Source organism: Zonotrichia leucophrys, chromosome 1A (assembly GCF_028769735.1).
Source record: "Zonotrichia leucophrys gambelii isolate GWCS_2022_RI chromosome 1A, RI_Zleu_2.0, whole genome shotgun sequence".
NCBI classification, from domain to species: Eukaryota; Metazoa; Chordata; class Aves; order Passeriformes; family Passerellidae; genus Zonotrichia; species Zonotrichia leucophrys.
The window spans coordinates 37,880,593-37,904,205 of NC_088170.1; the positions used below are offsets into that span (position 1 = coordinate 37,880,593).

Consider the following 23,613-nt stretch of genomic DNA (forward strand, 5'->3'; position numbering starts at 1 on the left):
AGCACAGCACGCGCCATGACCGGGTTAACTCCGTGTGAGCACAGCTGTGGGCAGCACACGCCTGGGGTCACTGCCAGCACGCTCCATGGTGGCAGCACCTCTGTTCTGGAATGCCTCAGATGTGACACAGGGTGACTGGGCACCCACGCCATCCCGGCACAGCACCTGCCTGCAGGACATCCACACAAGCTTACCTCATGCTCACGCTTCAGTGCCAAAAGGCGCACAATATACTCCAAGTGAAATAGGATCTTTTAATATCACATATCCAAACAAATAGTTGTCATTTCAAAATGCAAAATAGGTCCTTTGAAGATCAGCTGCTCCCAGGCCGTGTGAGCAGGGCGGGGCACAGCTGACTGGCACAACTGTTGAGGTCAGACCTCGTTTCTTTGGTAAGATACATGCCGGGAACAACATGACTGTAGAGTTGTACCAAAAGAGTCCATTGAGAAGACTAATTATTACTCCACACCCCTTATTAGAGATTTGCATTTTAAAACAGTCATATACATTAAATAGCTCTCCGATGTCTAGATAGCAAACATTTGAAGTAGCACATACTCCGCTACCCCCACCATTTTAAGAACAAGCAACACATGTGGGAGAGAAGGGAAACATTAAAAACAGGCTGTCTGTCTCACACAGTTTATTTAACAATAGGTAATAAGAAATCAATTTTAACAGTCTATACAGTGATCGAAAGTTCTTATTTATAAGTAACCAACTTTAATTGCATGATATACAACATTTGAGGGTTTTTTGCTTTCTATTTTCAAGTTTTACAGAAAATGGAAGAGGGTGGGAAAGGGGCATGGGAGAGAGAAAGCAAGCATAAAGAAGAAACCCCAGGGACTTTTTCTCAGGTTGAAATAATCCCGTTGGAATTGTTTCTTACCCTCTTTTTTATGTTTTTTTTTCCTTTGTTAGATGTAAAAATAACAAAAAAAATTCTTTCAAGAAAACAGAAACCACAATATATATACTACATCCATTTGGCAGCTGCCCCTGTGTATTTCCAAAAATGTTGTCTTCTCTCTACATGTACAAATTACTTTAATACTTGAAGATTTTTAAGCTCAGACTCTTGTATAGAAAATTCTTGGAGGACAAAAGTAGACTTCAGGAGGGGACTGAGTTATTTAATATTTTTACATTTTTCAAAGAATTGACGTATTTCCAACCAAAGAGGAAAAGATTGGTATTTATTTTTATATATATATATTTATATATGTAATGTAGTTTTAAAGCAACATTAACCCCTTTTGTCCTCCGGTTTTAGGAAAGGTTCTCCTGTGTTTTTCTGTTGTTCTGTTTTTGTCGTGGTTTTTTTCGCAGTGACATCAAGAAAAACCAGAATAGGGAAAATGTTTACCATCTGCCTCAGTAAATAATAACTATCAATATTACATATTTTCATTAATTTAAAAAAAAAATAAAACCTATTGAGAGGCATGAGCAGGGCATCCTTTGGTGAGCAACCAAAAGACCGCCTTACTCTCCCAACCTCCCCAACGCACACGAGGAAAAAAAAAAAGCCAAGAAAAAGGACTGGTTATGATTCCAGCCATAACAAAAATATATTCTTTGTACTCTACTGTCCCTCAGGTTCGTTGTCGGTTTGTTTTTAAAACCACAAACTACTGCTGCAGAGTTCAGATGTGTTCCAGGGAAAAATGTCGTTTTAGCTAAGAAAGATTCAAAAAAATTTGTCTTCAGTACAAAAAGTCTTGCGAAAATAAGTTTTTTTTATTTTCTTTGTTTTTTAATTTTTTTTTTTTTGCTCCCAAAATGCTACAACGTGTCTAGTGTATGTCTAGTGTACTCTGTGAAAGGTTTGAATTCAAGTCTGAGTTCTCGGAGCTGAGCCCCAGTTCCGTGGCGCTTGTACCATGGAGGCCTGCCATGCCGGCATTGCTAGCAAGCTGGGAAAGCATTGCACTCTGGTCCGGGCTGGCAAAGTGCCCTTGATCCATGGGGTTAGCCTGGGCAGCTACCAGTCCTGGATGTGGGGAGCTGGTCTGCGGGGACACGTGGTGTGGAGAAGGCTGAGGCTGCATCCGAGGGGATGGGCTGGAATGAGGGGGCTGGGACTGGGGCCGCGGTGAGGGTACAGGCTGTGGAGAACGCACTTGATTGGTGAGCGATGAAGGGAGCTGCTGGCCCTGGAGGTGCGGGGACTGGGCCTGATTGGGGAGCATGTGCTGTTGGGGACTCATTGGATTGGGCTGAGCTGGGGATCCCATCTGCTGCTGAAGCAGCCTCTGCTGGAAAGCCTGTTGCAAACTGGCTCCTGTCTCTGCACTCATGGCCTGCGGAAGCTGGCTTATTTGTCCCATGTTTCCTTGCTGCATCTGCTGCATGTGATGCTGCATTCGCTGCTGCTGCTGCTGGGGATACCCGACGCCCTGGGGCTGCTGAAACTGGTTGTGGTTGGCCATGCCCGGCCCCAGCGCCGGTCCCGCTCCCTGCTGCTGCTGCTGCTGGTGGCGCTGCTGCTCCATCATCTGGTGCCGTCTCATCAGGAGATCTCGGAACTGGGGAGCCATCCCCGAGTGATTCATATTCATCTGCTGCGCCTGAGGATTCATCCCAGCCATGGCCTGCTGTGGCTGCTGCTGCGGCTGCTGCTGGGGCATGCTGGGTCTCTGCACTCCTGCTTGCATGGGGTTCATGTTCTGCATGGCCGGGTTGGGGTGCACCCCTCCCTGCTGCCCTTGCATGGCCTGCTGCGGCTGCAGCCCCGGCTGCCCCTGAGGGAGGCCAGGCTGCCCCGCCATGGCCTGCGGGTTCTGCGAGCCCGCGTACTTGGCCGCCCGCTGCTTGATGAAAGCGGCCAGCAGCTGGGGGTTGGAGTGAAGGATGTTAAGCACCTGCTGCTGCTGCATGGGTGAGCTGGGAGACCTGAGAGTCCGCAGTAGGTTTTGTAAGGCCGCCTGGGGCAGAGGTTGTTTGGGCTGAGCGGCGCCAGGTACCTGACCCATCCCTGGCTGAGGGGCCATATTCATCGGCTGACCCGGCTGAGCTACTGACATCATGGATGGCCTCTGCATTCCTGGCTGCAGCTGAGCTTGGGGTAAGGCCCCCTGCACCCACGGCGGCTGCTGCTGAATTCCTGCCGGCCCCATTCCTTGATCTATATGGCCGCCGGGACCTCTGCCGATCTGTGGAGGGTTCATTCCCATCGGTGGCATCTGGGGCATCTGATGCTGAATCGGCCTTTGGAAGATCTGAACCTGTGCCATCTGGCGCTGGGTCTCCGCTGCCCGCTGGATCTGCATGGCCATTTCCACCGCTGCCGGAGGAGGACCCTGAACTGGCGGCTGTGGCGGCTGAGGTGGAGTCGGAGGCGTCACCTGGCCGCCTGCCTTGCCCTGGGACACGGCGCCGGGGGGCTGAGTTCTTGGCATGGTGTAGGGCGGCATGCTGTTGGGAGGCGCGGGCTGAGGCTGTGACACGGGCTGGGGCGGAGGCTGGGGCTGCGGGGTTTGCGGCGTCGGGGGCTGCTGGCCCGTCGGAGTCGTCGGCGTGGCCGGCGTGGGCGAGGGCAGTCCTTGCTGCTGGCCCGCCACGCCCGTGCGCTGCATGCTGGCCATCCTCCTGCGGAGCATCTGCGCCTGCTGCAGGCGGTGCTGGAGCTGCTGCTGCCGGAGCTTGTGTTTGATGTTGAGGCAGAAGGGCACGGGGCACTTGTTCTCCTGGCAGTGCTTTGCGTGGTAGCAGCAGAGAGCAATGAGTTGCTTGCAGATGGGGCACCCTCCGTTGGTCTTGCGTTTGCAGCCTTTGGTGTGCTGGACGACCCGTTTCATCTTCTGACAGGACGGCAGCGAGCAGTTGGCATTGCGGCACTGGCAGGCGTGCACCAGGGACTGGATGCAGCGCTGGATGCTCAGGCGGCGCGAGTCGCCGGGGCTCTGCGTCGTGGCCGTCTGCTGGTTGTTGCTCTCATCGTCCAGACCGAGGCCTAATTTTTCCATCTTGTGGTCGTGGTTTTTAGTGTTATAGCAGGTGATGCACAGGTCATAATCCTGAAAAGACAACAAAGGACGAGTTATCAGTGTTCCTGAAACTCCATACGATAAAGGAGTAAATGATGTCCTGCCACCTCAACAATTACTTCCAGTCTGTTCCAGGCAAATTGTTGCTCTAGGGAAAAATTCAATCTTTCATGTCATGTTGAAGTACTAGAGAAGGAATAAATCCAAATTATAGCCAGGGAAAGTGTGTGGGTGTAAGGGTGTCTGAAAGCTACACAAATATATAAACCTTGAAAAACAAGTTGGCTCTGAGCTAGTAAGTCACACATTATTCAGAAAAATCCCAACAGGAAAGGAGAAGAAATAGGCAGGGACAAATAGCTGCTCATCTGCTCCTACTTCAAAAGAAGAGAGCAAGAGTGGCAGAAGAGGTACCACCTTTCAAAAAAGAACGAAAGCTGCATTTTCAGTTTGCAGATGCGAGTTAAACAACAGAGCACTGAAAGAACAAAACACATTGTAACAGCAACAGCACATGAGTCTGGGTTCAATAATTGTTCTTTAAGGAAAAGACCTAAGTTCTTAGGATTAACTAGACCATAGGAAATTTAGAATTTACTTTCTGGTATATACCAAGAAGGTAAAAGCACGTGTGTGTGCCTGTATACATACATACATACATACATTATATATATATATATATATATATATATATATATTTGTAACCAGAGGAAATGGAAGTATCAAATTATAATTAGGATCACATCTGAGTCAGTCATTCATTTCCAGCAGGCTAGAAAACTAAGTTAGAAGCCAGATACAATGATAATGTAGCTTCCTGTGGTCATTGAACCAAACCCCTGGACTTGATCTTCAAACACAATGGTTTTGCAAACACTTCTGAAGACACAAACGCTGTTTGCAGCATTCAGAGACATAAGAGAGTACTGAAGGAACCACAGGGGTATTGGGATCCAACTTGCAGCACAGCAAAACCTCTGTGCCAGCAAATCAATGGAGAGCCCTCTACAGAAATAGTGCTCCCCACACTTCTACTCTGGAAGGAAAATGTATGCATTCCTCTTCAGAAAAACCAGCAGATCCTACCATTCCAGCTCAAGCCATGGCTACAGCTCCCAGTTTCTTAGGCAGCAGCACCTTAAAAAAGCTACAGAAAAAGCAACTCTATTTCAGCTCTCCACAAGGCAGAAATCACACCAAGCAGCACATTAGCAGAACCACTTGTTAAGGAAAATGTTTTCCCTCCTTTCTGAACTGCCAGCAGACGAGCTGCACAGATATTTTTCCATCAGTTAATAATGAGAAATCAGTTCAGGTAAAGAGCACTCTGGGCACAAAGAGTGGGGGCAGAAGCAGGGAAAACTTCAGCAAACATACCTCACAGACAGTGCAATGCCATCTGGTCTCCACATGATGCTTGCACTCGTTGCAGGTGTAAACAAAGCGGTCTTGGCTCTGGGTGTGCAGTTCCACCAGCATGCACATGGTTGACCACTGAGCCCTCCGCAGTGAGGAGAACTCCAGGTGCTTGTCTCTAGCAAGGGTCAGGAACGCGTCGCGCCCATCCATCAGGTCACACGGAATGAGCGGGTCAGGCTCAATGATGGGGGGCAGGGAGTTGGCAGCAGGGCCAGCAATGAGGCGGATGACAAAGAAGACCTGAAAAATAAAAAGGTTTAATATGCTAGCACTTATTAAGATGTTTTGGTCACCAAACCTCCTTACAGAGTGTACAGTTCCAGGATCAGCCAACATTTGAATGACCTGCTGCCAGGTGGGCTGCTTGCGAGGCCTAGGAAATCTCAGACCTCTGGGTGCCCTGCAGATTCACCTTCCTCTGAAGAAACAGGAAAGGAGCACTGGACTGAACAGTAAGAGTAGAACTGCTGTGGCAATCTAGACTGTTAGGAAGTTCTGCACGAGCACAGCTGCATTTATTCCCACTGCCCTTGCAGCAAAGAGCACCCAGACTTATTGGTACTGGTCTGTCTGGGTGAGCCACTCAATTCTCCAGCCAAACCTGTATAATTTACAGGGCATGACTCCGTTTGAAGTATCAAAGCTTTGTACACCTCTTTACTAAAGTAAAAAGTATTCCTCATTCAATCAACTCTTACCTCCTTGTGCTTCTCCATAGTGGCATACAGCTTTTGGGAGAGGTCATTGGACACATTGGGCATGCCAGGCTTCTTCTTATTGCCACGACTCAAGCTGCTCTTGTTTTTACTTGTCTTCTTATTATTCTTCTTTTTGGCATTTTTGCTGTCTCCCTTGCTCACCTAGCAATTTTAAAGACATTTTATGTCAGGTATCTAAGCAACACCATGTCACAATTTTATTATTTTTATTTATTCTATAACTGCAGGACAAACCACACTTCACAATCATTTACTCTGAAGAGACATACTAGTGTTCCCAGAAACATTAAATTAACTCTATTAGAATTACTCCAAAAGATATCAAGATCAGCAATACATACTCCAAAAATATTAAAGCATAGATGCTCAGGATGTACGAGCAGAACAATATATAATGAAGCTTGTTTGTCCATTACAGCTACATACTCTTGGACAATCACCAAGGGGTTCAGCAGATGAATTCTCAATGCAATTCAAAAGTAAAAGTAACTGCAAAGTACAACTGATATCGCACCAAACAAAGCTAAGGAAGACTTAAACCACTTAGATTTAGTTTGCTGCAGCTCTGACAGATTTATTTTTAACAGACTGCATTAAACTGATTTTGTATGAAGCTGTTGTTCTGAGTCCAAAATGCATTAGTAGTGCAACTTCTGGCATGCACCTGTCATACCCTGCAACACTCAAACAAAACAGGTCAGCTTCATTTCAACTATATTCTGTTAGCAATGAACAGTTTATTGCTCGCTGGGATGCTTAGAGAGCCCCTCAAAACCCCACAGCATAAGATAATCAAGGATCAAAGTAATTGTTAAACAAACAAGCATTTTTCCTAAGCTTAAATAACTTTGTCAGAATGGAAATTCCCAGTAAACATGGACGACTATCATATCACTTGACAGTACAGTTTATTATTGCCCCTTCTTCAAGTATGAAACATAGGATCAATAGAGAGTTACAAATATTTGTAATAATAACAACAATAATAAAGTTAAATAGTAATGTACTGCAAGTTGGCCCTATGTCAGGATTTTGGGGCCAAACGGCTGCGAAGTCTCAACTAAATATTGACCAACCTCACACAGAGAGCTAAATGATCCTTTACAAGTGGTTTCTGGGTATATTAGAGAGATGAGGACTCGAAGCTATACCTTGTGCAAAGCAAACAATACCTTCCTAAGAAAGATGTTACTTAATGCAAATTTGATATCACATTGTCTAACTTCCTGCGCTTTGATTAATCAAAGTCCTTTTGCAAAGAGCAGCAGAGCAGAATCAGTATTTTTAACTGTAACATTAAACCTAATTTTTTTGATCCAAAGATCTTCCAGAAAAAAAAATTCTAATCCCCCCCCAAAATCTAGTCTCAGATAAGGTGATGAAGCAGCAGTGTTTAAAGAGTTAACTAACAACAAGTTCAGAGCATCCAAGGATAGGCAGATGCATAAATTCTACATCTGTTCACTTTCAAACTTACTGTTGAATTAAGAGGCATCTCTTGTTTCTGAGATATTTTTTGTTAAACTTGATAACACAGTTGTACATTCTCAAAAAAAATGCACAAGACCCCAGCAAGAAATTCCTCTAGTTTAAAGTAGCCCAACAACAGTTCAGCAGTAATTTGTGCTTCAGATCCTCAATGCTTTAAAGCTTCAAAACAAAACTATTGAGAGTCAAGTACTAACTCACAGCATTCCATTACTTTGTCAGAATATTCTGCTAAGATTGGTCTTATATCATCTAAGTTAGAAAGAAAAGAGTGAGCCACTATTTAAAAGCTAATGCTTAAGGAAAAAACTTCCAAACCAGACTGAGGGTGGCAACGTGATCATTGGTAACAACTGGATTTCAGCAACAAAATTTTCAACTAGCAGCTGTTTCAGCAGAATTGCCTTTGGTAATTAGACAGTTTATAGCCCTATGAACACCCACTGTTCATCCAGATGTACCTTAGTGGTATTTTACCAGTTCTAGTTTATAAACTATAAAACTGAAATTTATTTTAGAGTGAAAAGTGAAAATCCCAGTTAAGTGAAGTGCCTTGTGCCCCTCTTTTTTTTTATAATTAGCCTTATCTCATCAGAACTTGTTACATTAGATCATGAAAAGCAGAAGCATCCTTACATCTGTGCTTTCATTACTAGTGTTTTCTTCTCTCTTCCGTTCTTCTTCCTCTTGCTCTAGTTCCTTAATGCTCTCCTCCAGAACATTGGGCCAGAAATCCCCCTCAAAGTAAGGGAGCTCCTTTGCACTGGTTAGACGGTCTTCTGTTGCCTGCTTAAATATATCCTAAAAGAGAGCAAGCCCACTTTTGGTTATCACTATTACAAGTCACGTAAGGAAAGGCAACGTTCTCAATGAGTGACAAGAAAAGGCATCAGCAGACTAAACAAATGAAAGCTTAATATCAGAATTCATTTTATGAGAACACATTCTAAGTGCAAATTTAACATTGTATCTGTTACAGTTTGTCAAATACATTTCAAATATTCCCACTCAGAAGAAAAATTGCTGTGTGCTAGACTTCAATATGCATTCTTACCAACCGGGACAATGTTATCACCATGATCTCAACATTCATTTAAATCCTTACAATTCCAAAGATTTTATAAACTTCTAACTGCATCAGCAACCTAACCCTGCAATTTGATGTAACACAAGAAGATTTAAGACTCCATATATGTTTTTTTGCTCTTTTACAGTATTCCTCAAGAATTTAGCTTGTTCTAAGGAACCATTTCAAATCGTTTGCTAGAACGATTTCAGAAGCTACATGTTTTGAAGAGGGTATGTTTTAACTCTAAACTTCTGGTGCTCAATTTACTTAAAACTAATGCACTAAACACCAAGAATCAGGCACAATGCATAAGGCAAGGAAGAAATGAAGACAAGATTGGGAAATCTCCCCCAAGCACACACTTCACATACCTTGTAATCGTGGACGATGCGCTCCGACACAGACTTGTCCAGCATCTTTTTGTACCACTCTTGCAGTCGCTTGGGTTTGGGTATCTTTTGGTCAGGAGGATGGCAGTGGAAGATGTAATCATCTCCTTCGCTGGGCGGGCACGCCCAGATGTGGCCAGTAGTATACCTGCCGTGGCGACACAAACCGGGACGTGAGGGCGCTGACAACGATCCCGCGCGCTCTCCTCTCCGACACCAGGTGGCGCCGCCACCGAGGCTGGCAGCGGTTCCGGACCTAACATTTCCATCTTTTCACTCATTTCCTAAGATCCAGCGCTATATATGGAGCACTTACATGTAAGGGGTGCACATTATACAGCCTACATCAAAACAAAGCCTGACACAAACCTGCAACTACTATCTCCCAATTAACTAATGGGAGAAAGATTGAGTCTAGGTATTTCACTAGTGAAATCCTGAGACAGAGCAGCAATATTTTATCTAGCAACATTTTAAAAGCAATTTACTTAAAGACAGAATTCACTTTTCTACTGTAAATACTCTGGTTTTTGAGAATCAGTTTGAAAAAGTTTTAGAATTATATCTGGGAATAAACAGACACTGCCAACCTGTGGTATTGGGTGCACGATCTAGAGTACTATTAAGATAGATGACAGCAAATCAGTAGCAGCTGCAGCAAATATAACACCTAAGATCACTTCTTTATCTTCAGTTCTCCATAAATTTTTGAAGAGAACTCTAATAGGAGGAATAATCAGTTAGAGAAAAATAACCATCATTGCCCTGTTGAGAAACAGCTCTGCAGAACCCTCCCCAAGCCCTGGGAGCTGCAGCCAGTTGTCATTCCTTCTGCCTGAGAATGGAGAGATGATACTGCTAGACCAAGATTATTCTCCCAAAATGAGAACCTGATGTTACCCATTAGCACAGAAAATAGCATTAAGTAAAGCAGAGGGTTGAGCTCTATGTACAGACTCATAGATTAGAAAATGGACAATTAAAAAAGCAGAAAGAAGCCTAATGTATGCTTTTGAAGTAATAAAAAACACACCACCTCACTGAGGTACTGAAGATAGTACTGCTCACCTCCACTTCAACTCCCCCAACTTATCATCAACTGCTTTAAATGTAGTCACTTAATTTCTCCACAAGTCACTCCACCAGCCTACACTAGGTACCTTGACAATAGTGATGGTTACTTCACTGGCCTTTCTACTTCAGTTATCATGGTAATTTAATTTCCACTTTTCTTTTTACTGCAGTTGTTCTGTGTTCTTTTGTGCTGTCCAAGTATATTTTCCTCTTTCTTTCCTAACTCTTCCGTTTCTCACATTTCAACTACTCAAGATTTCTTAGTGGCCATCTACAACTGTTAGAGTTAACCAGTACAGACTAAACCCACAACTTTCTCCTTATACACAAGGGTAAGGACTTATTGCTAGCCCAAAGGAATGACCTAATTAAAGGCATTGCACAATGACAACATTTTATAGACTGGAGAAGGGGCTCACTGTTTCTACTCAGACTTAAAGTCTTACATAAATTTGGAAACATCAAAATAGCTGAAGCAGAGGCCTCCCCTGAAAAGCCTGCAATCCCTTCTTCTCTTCTCCTTTTCAACTGTATACAGTTGTTGTCAAGTTATTCTATTACAGGTTGATACTTGGGCACCATATTATTTACTATAGGATGTAGTAACTTAATTTGCAGCAAGAACTACTCAGCACAAATGCTGTACAGAAGAAAATGTTATAAGATACTTACCCTAGTTTCTTAACATATTCTAGATATCCAATCAGTATTTCATGATAGACAGCAGTCCTCAAGCATTTAGGGCGGAAGAAATGAACACTGTCAAGGTAGGATATGTACACTCGCCTAAAAAATAAACCAACAAAAAAAAAACAGGAGAAAGAGGAGAGATTTTGAAGTAATTCTACAAATTTATTAATGCTATTTTATACATCTGAAGCATCCATTACAACAGCAATCTGCAAAGCCTCTGATCCTAATTTACCTCCAGAAACTTGGCCTTCTTTTGATATCTTAGCCTCATCTCCCTAAAACTATTCAACCCCTTCCTTGCAAACACAGATCAGTGATTCTTAAGGCAACTCTGTCTTCCAGCCAGCATCCCCAGTAAGAAATAACTCTAAGATTACAAACTTTGTTTCTAGAACCTAACAGCACTCACATAAGGGTCTCACACAAGCAACAGAGAAGCTCTAAGCAGAACTACAGGAGGCTCATCCAAAGGAGAGAGCACCAAGGCAAAACAGACTTTTGTGGGGTTCCTCACCTTTGATTGGGTGGAGGGCAGTCTGAGCCATACTCCTGCACGTGCATCCCAAAGAAGCACAAGTCTACACCATCGATCTCCTCAAAGGCAAAAAGCGCTTTTGTTCGGTACGGGAAGGACTCTGCCATCTCGCCACTGTCTACAAACCTGCAGAGCAGAGGGTACAGTGGAACACCAAATATATTCACTCATCAGAGACTGCATGTTACTAGGTGAAGGCAACAAAGATCAGGGCTACTCTAAGTGTAATTGTAGTGCAATTTGAAAGTTTAATGCTTACAGACTACTCAAATATGAGGCACCCACTTTTTACTGTGAAAAAGACATCACAAAAATGATTCTGCAGCTGGAACACCTGTTTGTCACTACTTGGCTGGTGATGAGGTTTTGAATACAACAGTCTTTTTTGACTGGATATTAGAAAAAAAATTCTCCATGAAAAAATTTCTTCATGAAATTCTTCAATATCAAGTATTGAAAAAGGCTGCCCAGGGAAGTGTTTGAGTCACCATCCCTGGAAATATTTAGAAGATGTGTAAACGTAGCACTTGGAGACATGGTTTAGCAGTGGCCGTGGCAGTGCTAGGGTAACAGCTGGACTCAAGCTTAGAACTACTTTGCAACCTAAATGATTTTATTTAATCAAGTGTATCATGTAAGCACAAACAGCTCCCACTTCCACAAAAAGCAAGCAAAATTAGAAATGAACATACCTTGCTTTCATTCCTGGTTTTACTTCGACAGTTTTGTCAGATGCATGTACCACCCTAACTGTGACCTCTCCTGCCTCAGGGTGATTCTGTCGTCTTAGGAAATCATTGACTCTGTTCTCCAGGAAGGTACCGAGTCTTGTAGCTGGTAATCCTGCAGGAGGAAAATCCAGCTCTAAACATATACAGAACTGAACTGATCATATGTGATTTCTCTACTCGGAAGTTAGATGAAAAATGACTTTTAACACATGCAGTATGCTAACATAAATTAAAGCTTTATCTTTAAACCCTACCACTTCTAGATGGGGTGAGCTGCTTTTTCCCTGCAGGCACATTTATGGCTTATACATTATTTAAATGAATAAAGACTCTCTATTTCAACCCAATTTCTATCTTGTCTTAAAAGTCAATCACAATTAAGATTTCTCCTGAACAGATGTTATTAATTACTTAAATTGGATTACAAAACACTGCTTTCAGAGACATCTTCACAAGCAGAACTTGCATTTGGAAGTATATTCTGTGTATAAAGCCACAGTAGCCAAGTTAGTATCTCCACTTACCAAAAGAATATATTTTGATAATGGAAGTGCTCTAAAAGAGTTTGTTAGCTCTCTAAAACAGAATGTTAGCTAACACTACCACCTGTGAACACAAACACTCTGAACACTACAGAACTGATGGTCAAAACTGACCAAAAGTATCCTCCTTGAGATCTTAAAAAACTTCAATAAAACACAAGCATGAAAGCCACCTCTTCCCCATTCTTAATGTATTATTTAAATTTTCTGGTGCAAGTGTCAGACTCTTACTTTTAGCAGAGAATTTGTTCTCTTTCCTGGTTCGTCCTGTTTTCTTTAGGCAGCCATCACAGACGAAGCTGAAGCAAAAAAAAAAAGAGAAAGTGAAGTCACCCCAAGTCAGACCAAGTTCTCTAGCATTCTACCATTAGAAGCAAAACCTTTCACCAGATCTTATCTGATCTGGAAAATACCTTAACTGAAATTTGAAATAAAAGCACAAAGAACAGCCCTACAGTTTCAGAGCTGCAGAGGAGGATCTGAGCTCCAGGTGCTGCACGCTCTCTCAGTTGCTCACATCACCACTGGAAAGCCCAGGGAAGTCTCCACTGGCAGGTCTGACAATACCAGCTCAAAGTATTCTTGGTGCAAATAGGCTCAAACTGCTGTCTCTGATGATAAGACACTGCAGCACAAAGCATAAGGCTGATTTTTTTTCTAAATGCCCAAACACACTATAGACTGAAATGATTCTATGATTCTTCTGCACTTACAGGACATCACCCTCTTCTGCAGCAATGTGGATGGGACAACAGAATGCTAAACTGACACTCTTTGGACAAGAAATGGGACTTTTAAGCTGTTATAAAATATAATTCATCATGATTTTTAAAGTTTTTAAATCAGTCAGAAGAAAATACATGTTGATCAAGAACTGTGGAGCATTTAAAGAAAACTATATTTTTTAAATTTAGATTTAATCTGATCACTGAGGTTAAAAAACTTGATTCACCTGTTAAATCCTTGTTACAAAATTTTTTGAAGATGATGAAGCACTATGATTTGTAAAGATCAATCTGAAACTGTTACCAGAACTAAAAACCATCTTTTCATGAAGGGCTAGCATTTGTAAACATAAAAGGCTGAAATGCTCTTTCCACACAAAGAATAGAAAACTTGACACAGCACTGTAAGATATATACTGTTTAAATTTGGTATTACCCTATAGATTGTATAAAATTTTCAGGGAATGTAATTTCTTCCATTAAACAGTCTTTAAAATATAACCAATATAAGGAAGTTTATACATGAGCTCTACCAAATAGTAAATATGCTATGGACTTAATACAGAGAAATTCCTCACCCAGAAGGCCAGATTATCTCATTATGAAGAACACAGATCTGGTGCATTTTTCGTCCACACTCTATACATTCAACAAATCTGTACAAGGCAAAAAAGGCAAAGGGAAGCAAAGGTTAGTAGTATCATTGCTTGCTTGGGTATTTGTAGTACTTTATTAGAGCACTTTTGCATTTAGGCTTTTGAGTCTATTTAACACCGAGGGAACATCTGTGCTGAGAACAGCCTTCAGAACAAATGAAGAACCTGCCAGCTCAAGTCAGGCAGACTATGCAGGGACACTTTATTACCATTTGCTTGTCTTACCACCATCCACTTTTTTTTTTCAAGTGAAGCCCTTTTAAGGATAAGATCTGTAAACTGCTTGTTGCTATAGAGAGTAGAGGAAAATGGATTCAGCCATGTCAGAAAGGAAGAGCCAGGTGAAATACTTGGCTGTTAGTTGCCCCACTATGCTTGAACCCTGGGGTATATTGCAAATACACTGCAGAAAGGTGAGAAGGAAGAACCAGAAGCAAAGACCAAAGTCACTTTCAGAAAATTAGCAGAGATTTAAGGACAACTGAGATAGGTCACATGGTTTAGTTCCCAGATGTTGATGAACATAATTATCCAAAATATCTAAGGTTCCTTCAGGTATTGGGACAATCTGACTCCTTTGAACATGCCTGTCTAGAAGTTTGAGACTTGGAATGAATGAATGGCTGTAACCTATGCAGAGCATGTGGTATCACACTGTAAGTTAGGCTTATATTCTATCTTCACTTTAACAAAGGGAAAGAAAAGTTATGAATCAAGTTACTATTCTCTCCTTCCCACAGCCCTCATAAAACAGAAGAACTGGCTGACCCTTGTGCCTTTAGAAGGATGGTGTGGGAACAATAAATATCCTTTTTCCTCATTTATTTGAGAACTGAGATAATGTTTGCAAAACAGCAGCATAGGTGTATGATACAGAACCATGTACAGCAGCTTCGAAAACTGCTCAGGAATACCAAGAAAAGCAGCTGAGTCACCATCATCTTCATGTTACTGAATGACTACAGTTCTGCTTTCAGAGCAGTACAGACTAACTGGCTGATTCAAAATATAGCAACTTTTCCTTCTACTACAGCTGCCAGTAAAATGCAGCAACTACAAACACCAACAGCACTAAGAGCTGCTGCCAAATGACTCAAATCAGTTCTGAGACTTGCCCATTCACCACAACCAAGTTTCGAAGCAGAGCTATCTGCATTCATCCTTCTGTCGCATCTACGTGCAAGACAACAAAATGGAGTCATTTCAGCCCATATATCCAGGGTTAGTGTTTCTCAAGCACAGCCATAGTGATTTGTGTTCTCAGCACCGAATGCCAGATCTGCTGATTACTGAGCAGCCCCTACCAACTAACAGAGCTACATGGAATTGAAAACATTCAAAGACAAAGCTGATGGTGAATGAATAACATCTATCTTACAAAGTAATTATAATAAAATGAAGATAATTCAAAGAGTGACAGCAATACTTACAGCTCAGGATCCAGTGTATCATTTTTCCTTTTTGAAAACTGTTCTTTGTTTATTGTGCTATGGAGAAACAGGCAATAAAACTCAGTTTTAACACAAGACAACAAACATTCATGCAATACCCACACCTATCCACAAACCAAGACAAAACTTACAAGCACAGTTTTTATACACTCACTGGCACTACAAGGAAAGTAATTACATTTTACACATTGACAGACAACTGAAGTGTATGCCACTCCACTTTGCCTGTGGAAAACATTATTTTTCTCTTGTAGAGAGCAACATTGTTCCTTTATTCAGTTTTACTACAGGAAAAATATTAAAGCTTGCTGACAATTCAACTTTTGGATAAGTCTGATCAGTGTTTAATGGTGAAAAGACTACTTGATATGCCTCTCATATTCTGTAGGCAGAATTCCAATTATCTTTGATTACTGAGAAAGGTAGGTTATCTTTTTTCAGATTCCCCTAGCCCTCCTCTTACATCAGTTTCAAAGGATAAATTTTAGCTTCCAAACCCTGCAACCCCAGCCCAGCCACTACAATACATTATTTCTACCCCTCTACATCAGTTTCAAGGCCTAAAATTTCAACTTTTTGACAGAAGTTTTAAATGACCTGGTTCAGAACATACAATACTCAAATCTGTGAGAATTTACCCCAAAGAGAGTTCTGCATAACATGAGATGATCAGTATGTCCCTCCCTGAGAAGCACTGACACAGACTCACTCCAACTTGCATGAGATTAATTAACCTTCCTATCTCCTCTTATTTCAGTGTTTATTCTAAATTGTGCCACCTGCAGAATAAATACTTGAAGCTCCTTATAAAATAAATTATGAAGTTAAATATCTCAATTACCTCAAATTATTCTTATAATATGGTGGTGGAACTTATAAAGGACCCACCATGCATATTCCTATGATGTACTCTATGACCCTATATTGAATAAGTTTTGGACCTTTGCTTCTACTAGAATAGCAATCCATCTATCCACAGGGACATGAAATGACCAGCACCCAACTTTTCTTCCTTTTTCCTCCTAGAAAGGTAGGTCACAGAATTCTAAGATGGTTTGGGCTGGCAGGGACCTTAAAAGATCATCATTTCCTGCCCCCTTCCACTAGACCAAGGAGCTCAGAGCTCCACCCAATCTGTCTTTTACCATTTCCAGTGATGGGGCATCCAGAACTTCTTTGCCATCTGTTCCAGCGCCTCACCACCCTCACAGTGAAGAGCTTCCTCCTTGTATCTAAGCTCCATCTAGCCTCTTTCAGTAAATTCAGTACATCATCCCAAGCCCCAACAGATATTTCTAGTACTGTTCTCTATGCACCCATTAGTGCATCCAGGATTGGTTCCAAATGAAAGTTAACTCCTTTTGTCCAATTACCAACTTCAACAACTCTCCCTCTGACTTCAGACTTTTCCTGAATGTTGTTCTACCTGCAGGGTTGTTGCACTGCCTTCCTCCAAAGGGATTTCTTGAATAGCTCAAAGAGTAACTGCTTGGCACTCATTCGTCCCTCAAGGACTTACTTAGCCTCAAAAAATTTTGTTTCAAGATCTTCTTGAGGTATGAGAAGGGTACAGCAAAATGAGAGACTGCGACAATAGTTTGCCACCAACATGATAAAATCCATGCACAGCCTTTTATTATGTCCTTAACTATTGCACAGCCTTTCTCACAGGCAGATGGCATTTCTGTAGTGAAATATTTGTATGGCAAAAGGAGGTTGTCTGCTTCTGGTTTGGATGAAAAACAACCTGATGTTGAATACAAGTTTAATGGCATAGCTAGGGTATAAAGAAAATGGTATGTCTGATATTTCAAGCTATGTCTGTCACACACTTGCCTGCAGGCATGGTTATTTTTCTGCAGTAGAATACTTCCACTTTTTTTCAGGGAAAAAGCCATTTTCTTCTTTCCCTTCTATTGGTACAGTTGCAATTTTAAGCACTAAGTGGTTCTTTTTCACCAGTTAGGTCAGTGCAGGTTTGAAAGACAAGCACATGAAGGATGCATCATCCACCTTGTACCAGACTAAAAACCTAGAGCTGAACCCCCCTTCCCTAGAGAAGGCACTGCAGGCCCTGACAGAGCTCAGGAAAGCACGGCCAAGCAAACACAAAGCACTCACGTTTGAGGTTGTGATGGGTCATCTCCCAGAGAAACGCTCTCCCCTTGGATTTCGTTGAAGCACTTCTCACAGAAATGATACCTGTCAGCAAGAAGGCCATATTTGGGTGAACTGCTCCGTCCACACAACACAGCCCAAGTCAAGCAACGGAGCCACCAATCACAGCAGGCCAAGGAAGGGACAGGAGCAGAGAGCAGGTCATCAACGGCGACAAGGATATTCAATGGTGCGGATTTATGGGCCCCACATTGGGTTTGGTTGGTTTGGTTTTTTGGTTTGGATTTTTTTTTTTGCGCAATCAAAGCCAAGTGCAGACAATGACAAGCATGAAGAAGAAATTAAAAAAAAAACAACACACACAAACAAAGAAATGGGGGTTTGCAGGACAAAAACAAAAACATAGAAGCAAGACAAGACAACACAAAGCAGAAAGCCAAGGCAAAGCACAGATTAGCATTAAATCTCTCAAATGGGTTCACAAGCAGCAAACGATAAAAACAAATTAAACAAGAGTATTCCATTTTAGCATACCCATACCCTCTTCATTTTAATAATCCATGCCACGTACAGCAAAGAATTAAAATGAGACAGGGGAAAGAGCAGAAGGAAGGAGGAACTGCTACTCTGACTTGTACATCAGCACAGCAGTTCTGCTGGGAGGAGGATCTGCAGGAGATCAATGGAAGAGAGGTAGTCTTCCACCTTAAATGTATAAATGCTAAAAGGTCACAGAATTCTCTCCCAGTTGAAGGGAAAAGCTAAATACCAGAAACTTAAAGAACAATAAAATCTGTCCTTAAAATTCTTACAGACTAATAGAACTGTCAAACTCCATGTTAACTAACATTAACTAGACACAAAATGCTCTACATGGATATGACTCTGCCATAGCCCAGTCTGCACACAGAACAATCACTACAGCAAGATTACAGAGAAAGATTTCATTTGCACTTCAATAAACTAGAGATTAATTCAAGATTCTACCCTAGCCTTCAAATACGTTCTAAAGCTGTGGCTTCTCCATTATAAGGCATGCTACTGAGTGCACAAGACAGCTAAAAATAGAAATAAAAAAATTCAAACAAGTTCATTATAAAGCCACACTAATCTATGTTATTAGCAACTGTTAGGCTAAAAAAGACAAATCTCAACCTCCTTCCCAGTTTTCATCAAATAATGATGAATTCATTTAATGCAGATAATGCAGAGAACAGTACTTCTGGAATTAAACATTGCAATCTACAATATATGCATCTGTATATATGATGCAATCTACAAGTCACATGTAGGCACCTGTTGTTACAATGCAAACATTCCCTTCTAACACTTGCAAACATGTCAAATGTCAGATTTCTGAGCAATAGTATTTTGGTTCATCTAGTACTTGCCTATGGACAAACATAGGGAGGAGATACTGACATGACATGACAAGCTCTACACTACATGCACATCCAAAACTACAACAGCTATTGCGGGGCATTATAGGACTAAAGAAGTAGGAGAAGCTCAAAAACCACCATTTGCTGCTATAAACCTTTATGAAGTTTTAAGAGGTTACGATGTAACTTGTACAATCTTTAATTGCTTTCATCTAACCAGGTGCTCAAGGAAACTACAATTCTTGGAAAATTTTGGCTTTCAGGTGAAATCCTTTGTGTTTTTGTTATTCTGGGTTGTTTTGGGGCCGTTTTGTTTTTTTTTTTGGTTTTTTTTTAGGTTTTGGAATGAAAGGAGAGCAGGAACTAAATAAACTGATGGATCTTGGAGTTAAGCAATTCTCAGCTCTAATAGGTTCATTCTGATGACAGGCAAGGGAATATGGGAATGTTAAAGCATGTATTTGCCTGCTTCTTCCTGCCTCACTTCCCCAGAGATGACCTTCAGAGATGACTAGCAAGAAACCTCCTTTCACAAGTCAAAAAAGTTTAAATCCTTAAATAAACCCCAAGTAAAAAAGGATACTCAAAAGAGCTGCAGAAGGGACAGCATTTTACAGAGCTACTGACAGCTACTGCCAAGACAATTCCCTTTCAGAAACTTTGTTAGAAAAAGCAAGTATCAATCTGCTGAAGAGCAGAATACACAGATCTTCCAGTTAAGATGTGCAATACAGAAGTAAGTGTGCTCTTTGGCATTAAAATCATAAGAAAAACCAAAGACTTGCCAAAACCCACTATGTATTATGAACATTAATACACTTTCTGCATAGTCTACTCAGTGTTCTGCATTAAAAATACTGCTGCACAGTAGGAAGTAAAAGCAACAGACTTGTATATATGATTTGTAGGTAATTGAAGATTTAACTAAATGCAGGATCAATATGTAGTAAGACATCACATTTCTGCAAACAAAGGAGAGAAGAGCAAAGGCTACAGTGAACTTTTGCTCAAAGAAATGATTATTAGCACACAAGCCAAACTATTCAAGAGCACTTCCAGCAAAAAAATTTATCTTAAAACATAAAGGTGTACACATATAAAGAGGGTGTCTATGTAAATACATGCATGCCTGTAACAGATTGATTGCAGCATGCACAAAACTGCACCAGCTGAGTTTTCCTTACCTGTTCTGGTAACTGTAGTAAGTGGCATCTCGAGGGATCGTGCATAGCTGTTTGCCATAGCAACACAAAGTCTGTGGCGAGAACTCCAACTGCAAAGAGGAATGGGGCACCTTAGTACTCACACAGCTTCACTTGCTCTCCATGGGAAGCAAGTGTGACCCAGACAGTGAACACTTGCACATCACTCTGTGCACAGATCTCTGTACAGCAAAGCGAACAAAGTGCTGCTCACAAAAGACATTGAGTGGGCTGTTATTCTCAAATTAACTTTTCTCCAAAGACAGAAAGCACATCAAAACAAGGGAAACAGAATTTCAATATAGAGTGAAAATACAGAATTTCTGAAGTAGTAAAAACATCTGTTTCATTTTCAGTAGCAAAAGTTTGTCTTAAACAAAATAAAACTTCTGTTGTTGACTTTTTCCCCCCAAAGGCTTACATACAAATAGGTTATTTAAGGACTAGATAGAATTAGAAGATCCACAAAATGCTCAAATTCAGATTATTCAGGATTGCTAAATCCTGGTAAACTTCAGAAATTTTTGACACATCATAACTGATAACAACTGCAACTGCTATATTTTACCCCTTCAATTCAAGGAAGCAAGAAACAGACTAAAGATATTTACCTTTCTTCCACAGCAATAACCAAGGCTCTGCATAACTGGGTCAATTTCTTGCTCAAACACCTCTGCCAGTTTGGAGCAGTACTTGTACACCCGGGATGTTTTGCGGTTATACAACCAGGCATTATTGAACATGAGCCAGATGTCATCTACATACTGCCATGGCTCCTGATACTGCCCTGTGTCCAGCTTTCTCTTGATTGTAGAAAGATCCATGGGGTTCTTCACTATGTCAAAATAATCCTGCAAGAAAACACAGCACATCAAAACCCTCCTAGAGAACTATGTCATAACATGACAGCATGTGCATTCTCAGCCTGTAAATTCTCATCAAGAAAAACAGGTTCCTCCCTGACTTGATTGTCAAACTGCTTGTGACACACAGAATGCAATCCCTAAGTAATAGCATATAATTCCCCAGTGCTTTCTCTTCATTATTCCTTTATTTCTCAGGTGCTGTTGCTCATTCACAACTAATGAAATCAAGTCACTCTCATTTTAATCAGCAAAACAAGTATTACAAATCATAGAAAATGCCAATGTTTTTGCAGCCATAGTGATCCAAAGACTTACACAAGAACATTAATATAGAGCAACTGTTTTCATTAGACCAGAAAACCTAACAAAAATAAATAACTTTATTCTATGATAAAACTTATGTGTCCTCTAAAGAATGCCCTTTTCCAATCCACCATTGACTATGGTGCAACATCTACAAAGTCTGCAGAATGACAGTCAATTGAAAGCTTGTTAAAAATATTAGCAAGTGTATAAATGCTTGTAATAAAAAGGTCAGCAGGCCTTGAAATTTTACAGCATCTGCCTTAAAAAAAAACCACACCAATAGCAAATAAAAACTCTTTCAGGCAAAAAATATTGCCTGAAGCACCTAAAAAGGACTTCTACATCTATGTTTTTGTTTATATTTTGTAAACTTGTGTGGTCAATTCAGAGAGTTTAAAAACACAGATCCTTGAATGATAGTTGCCTTCTCAAGACAATTCTAGAACAAGCAGAAAATTTAATGTAAACAAACTTCTAATTGAAATTGTTTCTTCCTTTCCTAAAACAAATAATAATCATTAATGGACATTTTTAAGTGGGTTTTACCTGCCTCATTTCCCACATCTTCAGAAAAGATTCATACGTGATGAGAAACAGCTATGAAATTCAGCAAAAGGAGCATCACAACATGAAGCAACAACCATAAAAAGGCCATACAGCACTGGGGTTCTGTGGGTAAATCATTCCAGTGCATGCTGTATCTGCTTATTTAGTGAAAGGAACACAGAACCAAACAAACTTCCCTAAGTCAGACCTTGTATATTCCACTGCCTAAGCTAAACCTCCCCAAACACATAAACACGAAGATGTTGAGAAGGCAGATATAAGCTGTTCTTGAACAGGAATGTCAGAATACAGTAGTTTTGAACTGAACCCAGGAAATGATCTTGCTAAGACACTCACAGGAATTCCCAGTAGCTGGGGATCCACAGGCTGCCGAAAGGGAAGAGACTCCGGATCCTGACGGTAAAGTGCCTCCAGTGTTGGCATAAGTGCCTGCCGCAACTCTTCTGGCTTGAAAACTTGGGAAAACAATCAATGTTAGAAAGACAGCAGACACTGTTGGAAGGAAGAAATCTGCTAGAAAATGTGATGTCTTTGGAAAAAAACCCATCCATTGTCTGTCTGTCTATATTTAAGTATGGCTTATTTATCCTCTGCAACACTGAGTCCCGAGGAGGATATTAAAATGATCACCTGAAGAAAAGGCGATCATAAGATGACACTGATGAGTAGAGATGGTTCACATTCCAGACACATCCCCTCTTGGAGGCCCCAAGAAAAAAAATTGTCTACAGAATCTGTAACTGAGTATTTCAAATCTCCATTGTATTGACAATTTTACTAGGGCTTAGTGTCTAATTCTAAAGGCTTAAAGAAGTTGCCCAAAGCCAATTACAAGCACATGTATTATTAGATATTTTTGTCCAAAAGCCACAAGGAACAATCCATATAAGTACCACATAATCCACTAAGTACCAAAAAGGAAAGCCCAGGTTTTTTTCCTCTGCAGAGATTTCTCTAGGGAGATGCAGTGAATTTAAATAAAAACAGTCTTTCTGCTTACTTTTTTTCTTAGACTGCCCAGCTGCTGGAGAAGACTGAGTTGCTGGAGTAGTAGGTCTTTCTTCCCCCTCTGGTACTTCAGACTTAATTTCAGGTTTCTTCTCTTCTTGCTCCATTGGGTCTGGTTTACATTCCTCCACGACTGGTTCTACTTTAGCCTGGAAAGCAGTTTGGAGCCTGTCACTTAAATCTCCTGGCCACTCATCCACATTTCTATCCTTTAAACCTATCTGTCATGCTGCCCACCCACTCTTCTAGCTCCTTTGTAGTCAAAACTTGTTTAAAACTTGAGCAAATGTGTTGGAATGCATCTTTAAATACTGCATAGCAGCACTGACGAGCTGCTAATGAGTTCTGAGCTGCAAGGAGACACACAGGTACCTCCTCAGGCAGCTCTAACAGCCTCTCACACAGCAGAGCTGCCAGGATGATGTGACTGGCAGCCACACTCCCAGCTGTCCTCAGTGACAAGCTGTCAAAGCCCAGTAAAGCACCCCATCATGTACACATAGAATCATTTAGGTTGGAATTTAAGTCTAATATTAATGTGGCACTCCCCAGTCCAGTGCTATGCCACATCCTAAAGTGCCACCTCTACACATCATCTAAATACCTCCATGAATGGTGACTCACTTCCCTGGGCAGCCTGCTTCAATGCTTGATAACCCTTTCAGAGAAAAAACT

General features: G+C 41.3%; 1 protein-coding gene across 1 annotated transcript in view; it reads right to left on the reverse strand.

Annotated features, from left to right (window-relative positions):
• Positions 1-234: 234 nt before the first annotated feature.
• EP300 (E1A binding protein p300) overlaps positions 235-23,613 on the reverse strand; it is a 61,839-nt gene continuing 38,460 nt past the window's right edge. Inside the window, exons 17-32 of the mRNA XM_064702342.1 lie at positions 22,931-23,087; positions 22,267-22,385; positions 20,803-21,042; positions 20,174-20,262; positions 17,611-17,691; positions 15,469-15,525; positions 13,961-14,038; positions 12,889-12,956; positions 12,077-12,227; positions 11,364-11,510; positions 10,829-10,942; positions 9,065-9,230; positions 8,261-8,425; positions 6,116-6,277; positions 5,376-5,657; positions 235-4,028 (exon numbers count right to left, since the gene is read on the reverse strand). Of these exons, the coding sequence (XP_064558412.1) occupies positions 1,806-4,028; positions 5,376-5,657; positions 6,116-6,277; positions 8,261-8,425; positions 9,065-9,230; positions 10,829-10,942; positions 11,364-11,510; positions 12,077-12,227; positions 12,889-12,956; positions 13,961-14,038; positions 15,469-15,525; positions 17,611-17,691; positions 20,174-20,262; positions 20,803-21,042; positions 22,267-22,385; positions 22,931-23,087 (4,299 nt within the window). The 3' untranslated portion in view covers positions 235-1,805. The remainder of the gene's footprint in view (positions 4,029-5,375; positions 5,658-6,115; positions 6,278-8,260; positions 8,426-9,064; positions 9,231-10,828; positions 10,943-11,363; positions 11,511-12,076; positions 12,228-12,888; positions 12,957-13,960; positions 14,039-15,468; positions 15,526-17,610; positions 17,692-20,173; positions 20,263-20,802; positions 21,043-22,266; positions 22,386-22,930; positions 23,088-23,613) is intronic.